The following is a 10,444-nucleotide window of genomic DNA, read 5'->3' as shown; positions in this document are numbered from 1 at the left end:
AACAAAAAGGACACTTTCTTCTCTGCAGTTGTTACTGTGTTGTTTTAAAACCTTTTCTCACATACTATATTAAAATTGAATCTGACATTTTGTCCTAGCGGTCTCTCAAGACACAGATCATAAAAAGTTCATTTTCTACTTTTGTGTATTATAATGGCAGGCTCTTTAATTTTATTTACCTTCCTACTAAATGTTGGATTCCTGTATTCTTTCTTAATTGCACGTTTTTCTTGCTTTCTCTTTTAAGGGGAAAAATATGGATGAGGGAGAAAGAACAAGTAAGATTTTCTCCTTTTGTTTAAAAAAGACAGATTAAACCTTCAAGGCAGGTGTTAGGACGATAGTGTGGTAGTAACTAGAGATTTGAATTTGGTGCTTGCAGCAGAATGCTGCAGGATGCTAAACAAAGTTCTTGCAAACAAGAATGCATGCAGCTACTTCTCTCTCTGTATTTTGAAAAAGTATGTAATCTTTACACAGCAGACTACGGCATCCTAAACCTGAGCTACCCGTATGTAAAAGAGTTCAGGTAAAACTGGGAACCTACCTGCTGCAGTGAGGTCCCATATAGAATCACTGAACGGTTTGGGTTGGAAGGGACCTCAGAGATCATCTAGTTCCAGTCCCCCTGCTGTGGGCAGGGACTCCTTCCACTAGACCAGGTTGCTCAAAGACCTGTCCAACTTGGCCTGGAGCGCTTCCAGGGATGGTAAAACCACAATTCTGTGGACAACAGAGATGTTGCAACACAGAAAGAAATAAAGTAAATTGGTTTGGGCTGCAGCAGTGAGATGTTTTTCTGTATCTAGGCAACCTTTACAATTATTTTGAATATTCCTCGTCATCTGCAGAGCTGACAATAGGTCAACTACTAGTGTAACACCTCTTGCTGTGCCTAGTTAGGACTACTGCTGCTGTTGACCAGTATTAAGTGCTCCTCATTGTTCCAGCAGAACATTTGTCATTTGTTTGGATAATCATGTGACTGAATTCATTCAGGCTCAAGATAAAGCTTCAATTCAAGGCCTTAAACACTAAGCTGCAATTGCATGGTATAGTCCACTGGATTAGAGTTGGCTGTCCTAGAACATTGTCAAATACTTTACCTCTAAACTTCTCATTTGTGTAAAACTTCCTCATGATGCATTGAAGAAAGAAAGGAAAAAGAAGGGGAAACTTTAGTGTTTTGCAGTAAGGTATCTTTAGGACTAAAATTTAAGCTATTGGGACCAATGTAAAGAAAAAAAGGTTTTAATGTAGTGAGTCAATAGAGTTTCAAAATCTTCATTTATTACATTTATTGCATTTAGTATTGCATTTTATAGCATTTCCTACCCAAAACAGCACTCATGTGCCTCAGTGAACATAATCCTCTTGTTTTTGCTTATTAGAATTATGTTCATAGAAGTGTAAAGCTGAAAATCTGGAATACAACACAAAACTGTGATTTTGTAACATTTGCTGCCAAAATCTTGGGAGTTGTTTGCGAGAAATTGTGTGAGGTTTTACCAGTTCTATGTTTAGAAGTATTAATGCTATCACTTTGGAGTTGGCTTTATTTAGATTTTATTTTTACATTAATTTCGTGTCACGTTTAAATTCCTGCATTAACTACACTGAAACTCCATAAGGGAATATTAATTGTCCATTTAACGGCACTGCAATATGCCCGCCATACAAGGATGCCTTAGGTGGCTTAAGTCCAATAGGTCATGTAGCTGTTTGAAGATATGGGAATAAAGCTGTTATAGACAGAGTAGCTGTGGGGTTTTTTTTGTTTTAAAGCATGTCTGGGCTTACATGTCAGAGGACAATCTACTCCTTGATTTTAGTACTAGGTCCTGGTGGGAGCAGAGAAGCAATATCTCATTACCATGAGATAAAATGTTCTCAACTTGGCTTTTTAAAAACAAATTAATCAATTTGTAATTTCTAAATAACAACAACAACAGCAATAATAATACATAAGTTAAAAGGACAATAACAAGCTTTGCTCACTCCTCTGATTTGGCTGTTCTTTGACAACTTGCATTTGACATGTTATGTACCTAGCTGTGCACCTGCTTTTATCTATTTTGTACGGAAGATTTCAAAGGTCCAGAACAATGTGCATTAAAGATAACGTAGTTGATATTGACTTAACAGAAAATGTCGTAATGCTGCACGTGTTAGTGTGCTGGTTTAAAAAAAGAAAAAAAAAAGGCAAGTACAGAGCTCTGCAGTTTAGTTTGTTCTTGACAGCTGAGTTAATGGAGACTTGCATCTTTCTGTAAGTTTTTGCATATCCAACTGCACTGATAATGCTAGATTCCACCACCCACCCTACCCCTTATTGTTTTATGATTTTGCTTCTTTCCCTGTCAATTCAAAGACAGATTTGAACTCAAAGTGTTTGTTTCTCTGCTATACATGGTGTTGAATAAGATTCCAGACTTGCCTGGTTCAGAATTCTAGGCCAAAACTTCATCAGGTCCAATCTGTCATTGCGATTTTTTTTCATGAATGCTACACATGTAATATTGTTTATGATAATTTGTAGTTCAGAAATCCAGAATAATATCTGAATTTCAATGCTGCACATTCCATGCTTTCTTACTGTCTTTATTAACTTCTTAGTGAATGAAATTGCATAGTGAACTGTATAGTTCTTAAAAACAACACAAATAGTTTTTAGTTACTGAAGTGCTTGTGCTCAATTTGAGAAAAATAACCTTAAGAAATAATTAGGTGCATTTTAAAATAGAATTTTTGCCACATCGCAACATGATTCAGGCATCCTACTCAAAAGACTTGACTCAGCAGCTTTTATTGGTGGGAAAGAAGGAAAAAAGGGATAGACTTTGTGTAGGCATGCACATAAAGTTATTGAAGTATTACTTCAAAGCAATTTTTCCACAGAAAAAAGTGACTGGAGAGGTGACATGTACATTCTCATACCCAAAGCCTCCCAAATACTTCTGTATAAGAAAGTCTGCATTATTGTAGTGCCTTCTGTTTCATGACTTTGGGCAAACTACCTTACTGCATTCTGCACTTGAATAGGATAGCCCTCATTACTGCATTGTTGGCTTCTCTTTAAGTACTGTATATGCACTGATAGTAAATACGCTTTTTCTAAAGAGTGTATGGACCAAATCCAATACTTAATGAGGTTAAAGGAAATCTTTGTCTTTGAGTAGGTGTTAAATCTTGCCCTGAAATGCTGGACAAGGACAATGTGGTGTTTGTTTGATAACTTTAATTAATCCAGAATCCAAAATTAACACAGCCATAGTTTCTGGACAGTGCAAGACACTGTGGTCAGCCTTAATGTGACATGCCGCAGTTGCTTACCACGGTGTGGACCCACATCTAGTATGAGCTGGATACTAGGAAGTGGGAAAAGGTTTCCCTTTATTATAGGTATCACTTAAGGGTCATGCCTTCTGTAATCTGTGGTTAATGGCAAAACTTTGCTCCACCTTGTTAGAACAAACAAGGGGGAAAGGAAAGAGTGGAGCAAGAAACGTTTTCTATAAAATGGATATATGTGTAAGAAATACAAAAAGAAATATATCATCATGAAAGCGTAATATAAAAGAAATCAAGAAAGGAGAAAGAACTATATCATCATATCTGTGTTAAATGGCTTGATAAGAAATTGTATACATAGGCCCAGTCGTGACAATATTCGTGTTCATGCAACTAGTAATTAATGACAAAGAACAACTACTTGTGGGAGTTAAAACTGCTGGTGAAAACAGTGAAATCAGCCTACTAATCTGCATGTTTATAAATCCCTGTACAATTGTATAGCATTATAGAGAAAATGAAAGATTTTAAAAACATTCAATGGTAATTTAAGATTGCTTTCTTTTCCTTCCTGTCCCACAGGTACTCTGTGTCTGCGTGTTAACAACAATCTTAGGATGTATATTTGGCCTGAAGCCTAGCTGTTCAAAAGATGGTAAGTAATATGCCTTTTGTTTAGTAATATTTTCCTTTTTTTTTTTCTTTTTGTAAATTAATTTTCATATTACCAGAATGCCACTCTTTCTTGCTGCAAAAGAGGATTGGATGCATTGCTTGAAGCAGTATCAGTTAGATGGGACTTAAAATACCAGAAAATAAACAGAAAATAAACCTCAGGTGTACTCAACACTTGTGTGTACTCACTTGAGAGGTAAACTGATCCTGGTACTTGGTGTCTGATCTGGCAGCTTCCATGTATCCCAGCTGTCACTGTGGTGGTGTCACATGGCTGGCTTTTCTCAGTTCACCATAAAAAAAAACCCCAACCAACCAAAACCTTCTATTTCATGTTGTCCTGGAACATTTGTTTTTCATCTTTTCCAGCAATTATGGGGGGGAAAAAAGTTATTTTTTTTTTACTGGTTAGAATTGTAGCCTGAAAACATTCCTTGTGGAATTCCTATGTCTGTTTTCTGTCCTGAAAAATATGTGGGGTGAAGTTTCTTCAGGTAGAAGGTTATGAAAGATTTTTTTTTTTTTTAAGAAATGAAGCTTCACTTTGTGAACAACTATCCAGAATAATTTCAAAGTTGATCTGTTGAACATTGATTTTGAACTAAGATTCAGATTATTGATTTTCCACTAGAATATATGTAGTATTTTTCTCATTTTATTACAGCTTTGCAACATTGACTGATTAGTATCTCATTTTCCTAATATCACACACCTTAAGATTATTGAGGAGCCAGATGGTGAAGAATTTACCTCGCTCCCTTTTGGTGATTGCACAGGATTAGACCAACTACTTAAGTTTTGTTAATGCTTCACATCAACCAGTTTCTAGTCTGGTGTTTCTTTTTTTTTTTTTTTTTTTTTTTTTTTTTTTTTTTAATTCCCCTACCCCAGCAACTCCAGTCTAGTGGAAGAATGCTATGTCTTTTTTTCACATTAAAATGGGAGAAAAAAAAAACAAAACAGTGAGCAATACACTTAAGTTAGTATCTCTTGTGACTGCTTTGGAACAACCCTTTTTATGTCTTGAGATAGCACCTTCATGGTACAGTGGGATGCAGAACTGGGGCTTCTTCAGTTCTTCCTCCCTGGGGCATGGGAGAGTTGCAAGCATAGGCAATTCAGTCTAGATTCTAATTAGTGTTTGATTATTTATAGTTTTCAGACATAAAAATGAAGATTAGCATTCTCTGCAGAAGCATTTCATTGTCTAGGGCACCCACAGTGAAAACATCCTCCAACAGATTCTCCATTTTCTGAGTGACTGTAGTCAAATATTCCAGTGATACAGAAAGGCAAGGACAGTCACAACTGGAATTGTAGTCTTTTGTTTCACTTTTTTCTGCCAGTAATGAAACGCCATGTTCCTGCTAAAACAGAACAGAATCCTTTGTTCAATATGATGAAAAATATTTTTGTTCAGTAAGAGAAAATATTCAGTTGGGTCAAGACTTTCCTTTGGCTGTCACTGTTTTTGCAGCCACCCTGTAAGTTTGGAATGACCAACTGTGTCATCTCGCAAACTGAATGCATTGATTTTTTTTGCATGTTGACTGATTTGGGCTCAGCCACTGACATCTAACACTGTCCAACATTACAGTGAAAACCTGCAAAGGTCGTTGCTTTGAAAGGACCTTTGGAAGCTGCCGTTGTGATAAAGATTGTGTCAAGCTTGGAAACTGCTGCTTAGATTACCAGGAAACATGTATAGAACCAGGTAAGGATGAAAAGGTAATCCAGGTTATGACTGTGGGAGCAATCTCTCCTGTTCTGTGACAAGAGACAGCATATGTGAATACTGCTGTGGTCAGGATTTCTTTCAGTTGGGCTATGAGTGCAAAGGAGGTGCTACTGAACAGCAGAGTCTAGGTTCTGATGCCGGTTCTAGGTTCTGATGCCGGTTCTAGGTTCTGATGCCGGTTCTAGGTTCTGATGCCGGTTCTAGGTTCTGATGCCGGTTCTAGGTTCTGATGCCAGTGATCTCCCTCTCTTTGTGTTCCTTCCATTGCATTCCTGAGTGGAGTTGCAGTGGGGATAGGGTTGCTGGGGACTCCTGTGGAAACATCAGGGCTTTGTACAGCTGCTGTTTTACACAAACAAAGATTGTTTTTTTGGCCAGCTGGACTACCCAGGAGCTGACATAGCCACTATAATGGCTTTACCATAGCTCTCCTGTGAAGAGAGAGGCTACAACAGACTGTGCTGCTGCCCTCCCCCTTGGAAAGAGGAGGAATAACTGCAACTTGAGGTCTCAGCCAGCTTTTTGTTCTTTGTCTGCTGGTGAGAGAACAGTGACCTGCATTGTCCCCGGCATCAGGGACAACTCCTACATTCTCAGGCAAGACCAGAATAGAAGTGCATTCTGCATATTGTATTTTTCTGTCATTGCCTGCGTGAAAAAAGGGGAAGGACAGAGCAGCTCTGTAAAAGCTGCCATCTCTCCTTACCCAGCTATTCAGGCCCTTTGCCTCGTTACAGCCCAGCCTGAGTGTGAAGCAACGGTCATGAGCATGAATCAAGGCAGGATGACAAAACAGATTGCAATATGAGTAGCAGTTGTCATGATTTGCCAGAAAGAAAAGGCCAGATAGGCAAAGGTGTGAAAAATACCTTGAAGAATTTTTACAGGAAGTTCTTAGTGCAGGTGGAACACTAAGGGCAAAACTTGACTGCTTTCTCTACTTTTACCTTAATTTTGCCTTCATGCTTCAAATGCAGCATTCTTTTCAGATAACTGTTTTTCTTCTTGCTCCTCTTTACATGTATTTGATTAATTTCTGGGTAAGACAACAGTGATAAATTTAGAATTCTAATGTGTACTTTGAAAATGATTAAACTAGGCACAAATCTCTACTTCAACTGACTGCTATTGAAAGGCCATCTCATTTGCCTAGAGCTTTTTGTTTATATATACAAAGTTGCATATATAGTTGATATATATATATAGTTGCATAGAGTTTACTCTGCTGTGTTTCATTACATCATTTTCCCTCAGTTAAAAAAATTCTTTAAAAACAAACTGGACAGTCTGTCTTAGCACTAAGAATATGAATGAACTGATTTGTGGTGGTGGTTTTTTTTGTTTGTTTGTTTGTTTTTGTTTGTTTGTGTTTTTTAAATTAGCCTTAACATCAGTGGAGAATCAAATTCTAATTTCCCAGTGTAACTAGAACCATAATAGATTCTTCCCCTTCTCTCACAGAAGTAAAGATCTATTGATATTAGTGGAGTTACTGAAGTTCAGTATCCTGAAAGTGAGATTAACCTCTGACAATGCCTTTAGGGATTTCTAATTGCTAGTCATGTGTGAAGATCATTGAGTGTCCTCTGTTCAAATATTTAGATTTGACTTCCATGTCTCTGTTAAGAGCTTCACGTAAATATTCACTCAGCTGGTAAATTCATTCATGCTTATCCTCATTGAATGTAACGGATCTGCTTGTATTTACAACTGATAACAAAATCATAGTATCATAGAATATGCTTAACGGGAAGGGACCTATCAGGATCAAGTCCAACTCCTGGCCCTGCATAGGATACTCCAAGAATCATGCTATGTACCTGAAAGCATTGTCCAAATGCTTCTTTAACTCAGACAGGGTGCTTCTATTTTCCAAAGCGCCAAAGTTTGCAATACTATCCATGAGTGAGAACTCAAGACTGTTTTCCAGTGAGTAGACATTTGAGACTTAACTTTACACTTGATTTGTTAGTTCTGCACTTACAACATTGTGTAAGTCATTGTGCTGTCCTTCTCTCTCATCTTTTTTTTAGCCCACATATGGACCTGCAATAAATTCAGGTGTGGAGAAAAGAGGCGACCAGAATATCATTGTTCCTGTTCAGATGACTGTGTGGAAAACGAAGATTGCTGTGTCAATTATCAAGCTGTTTGTAAAGGTAAATATCCCCAACTAATTCCTATAGTCTTTCATATGTACCTGAAATTATATGAAAGGAGTAAGGACTCTAGAAACATCCAGTAAAATAAAAAAAATCTTACATTTATCAGTAAGAATGTACTGTCTTAAAAAATAAATTGCGCTCGTTTGTTTTAAGGAGAGGCAAGCTGGGTTGAAGAAGAGTGTGAGGACATTACTGAACCTCAGTGTCCAAAAGGGTGAGGAAATTGTATATTTGCATAGCTCTGCTCTTTGCTTGCATTTAATTTTTGTGATTATTTTCCCTGCTGTGCCTTCCTGGGATTTGCTTGCCTTTCATACGTACAGTAAGAGCAGCTGCCAGACAGAAGGACACCTGTTCAGCCAGCATTTGATGTGCTTACTAACAGACCAAGTTGCTCTCTCCCAGCAGCACTCGTGTATCCCAGCACTTGCTTGACTTGTAAGACGTGCCTGTTTCTCAACCCTGCTGTCTCTCACAGATGTGTGTGATCTGGGCAACTTTGCTGTGTTGCCAACCTTATTGTTGACCTACATGTGCTCCGATACCTACTATCCCAAACATTTTGGGACTCATCCAGCAATCTCAGGCTCCTAAGACTGCCTCTCTCCCTGGTCACTTAGAAAGACCTCCTCACTAGCTTATGTTTTACAGCCCTAGAGCTGCAAAATGTGCAAAGATCGCTGTTCCAGTTTCACCAGCAGCGGGACAGCATTACTTGCAAGCTGTCTGAACTGCTTTCTTTAAAAGGTGTAAAATACCATGGATCCTTGTATTCTCTGGCTCAGCTCCACACTGGTTCCACTCATGCAGTTTATGTGTAAACTGTGTGAGGAATGACTTGTGGTTTATGGCATTAGCACTCAGGCTCAAATAGTACAGCAAAACTCCCAGGCAGAGAAAAAAAGCCTGTATTTCTTGTACTGTTTTTGCTGTAGGATCTTCAAATTAACTTAATAGCTAAAGTTGACTATAAACTATGATTGTATGTCTAAGCTATTTATAGAAGTGACTTAAATGTTCTTGATTACAATGTGCTCTACTGGTAAATAGTTGGTAGATATGTTGTGGGATATGCTAAATTAAATTGTGTTCTTGACTGACAAGTATCAAAAAATCAGACCTATTATCATTTTGAAGTTATGGTGTGCAGGGGATATTTCTAGTAAAGTAAAAACATCTTATTTTGTTATGTCATTACTTTTTTGACTTCAGATATTTAAATCATACTGTATTTATTCACTGGAGTTATAATACTGTCAAAGTACATTTTCTTTTGGAATATTTTATGCCAGTTGATATACTCTTCATTCTGAGCAGTAACAAATGCTGACAATTCACAACCTTTACCAGGACAGAAAATGGAGCTTCTGTCCAGCTTGTAGTCCAAGTCCCTAATAACCCCTTATAGAAGAAGGTGATAGCCAGGTGATTCTTGAAGATTTTGTCATTTCTGAGCTCAGGAACCATTTGAGACTGTGTGTTGGGAACTGACTCTAGGATGCTAGTTTCCCTAATGCAAGGTTAGGAAGTCTTGCCCCCGAAAGGTTAGTAAACAAGCAATAGCCTTCTACAGATCCACAGTCAAAGTTAATGACGCAAATGCAATAGAACAGCTCCTGTTGGTTAACTTGTTTTTTAGGGTTTTTTGTTTTCTTTTTCTGTTCAGTGTATGAAAGAGTTACATAGTCACTCTACTAAAATTGTTTTAATCCTGGCAAACCCAAAATGTTGCAATAAGACCCAGCCCAGGAAAGGGTGATGTGTGGTCAAAGTGTTGACTGAAGGCTCATCTCAAACTATTAGCACACAAGCCTCTCCCAGAACTAACAGCTCTGTAAACAATCCACTTCTTCCTATGGTGTGGTAGGCAGGTGACTTTAGTGCAGTACTCATTTTAAGACCTCAGGATATCAATTCCGATTCTGAGTGTATTAACACAGCATGTTTTGTGGCTTCAAATGACTGGTTTTATTCTTCTTTCCTTTTGGCTGGGCTTGTTCTTGTAGTGCAGAGCAGAGAGAACATGATGCAGTGTTCAGTGAGGTGCTTAATCTGAGAAATCCTGCTGACTTCAATGAGGTTTGTCAACTGCTTAAAATGAGTACACAGCTAAGTCTTTCCAAGATGAGGTTCTACGTTATTTAATAGGGTTATAAATGTAATGAGCTGTGAGATCTCGGGTGTGATCTACTGCTTAAAATTAAGTACACACCTAAGTCTTTCCAAGAGTAGGGTTTATGTTATTTAATAGGGTTATAAAGTTAATGAGCTGTGAGATCTCAGGAGTGATCTAGTCCTTCCCACTGTTCTAGGAGTAAAATAATACTCTGAGAATTCAAACCTATTTAAGCAGTTTAACCTAATGCTTAGCTAGGTGGCTTTACTGATAATTTTTCCTGTCTTTTTGTCCTGGTGTGTTTTGCTGTACTTTAAGCCTGTATCTGTGTGTTCTATCTTCACTGAGCTGGAAGAATAGCTGATTCCTTTCTTCTTTGCTGATCTCTCTGTACCTTAAGGTTGCTATTGTGCCTCCTGTTGAGGCTTTATGTACATTTAGTGGAAAAGAAAGCTTTTC

General features: G+C 37.9%; 1 protein-coding gene across 1 annotated transcript in view; it reads left to right on the top strand.

Annotated features, from left to right (window-relative positions):
• The first annotated feature begins 247 nt into the window (after positions 1-247).
• The window catches only part of ENPP1 (ectonucleotide pyrophosphatase/phosphodiesterase 1), a 41,112-nt gene continuing 30,915 nt past the window's right edge, over positions 248-10,444 (top strand). The window contains exons 1-5 of the mRNA XM_027897447.1: positions 248-278; positions 3,874-3,946; positions 5,564-5,680; positions 7,738-7,863; positions 8,023-8,083. Of these exons, the coding sequence (XP_027753248.1) occupies positions 261-278; positions 3,874-3,946; positions 5,564-5,680; positions 7,738-7,863; positions 8,023-8,083 (395 nt within the window). The 5' untranslated portion in view covers positions 248-260. The remainder of the gene's footprint in view (positions 279-3,873; positions 3,947-5,563; positions 5,681-7,737; positions 7,864-8,022; positions 8,084-10,444) is intronic.

This window comes from Empidonax traillii, unplaced genomic scaffold, assembly GCF_003031625.1.
Source record: "Empidonax traillii isolate 1590-97213 ecotype Southwest subspecies unplaced genomic scaffold, ASM303162v1 scaffold542:size423868, whole genome shotgun sequence".
Taxonomy (NCBI): Eukaryota; Metazoa; Chordata; class Aves; order Passeriformes; family Tyrannidae; genus Empidonax; species Empidonax traillii.
This window is presented reverse-complemented; position numbering and strand designations above follow the sequence as displayed.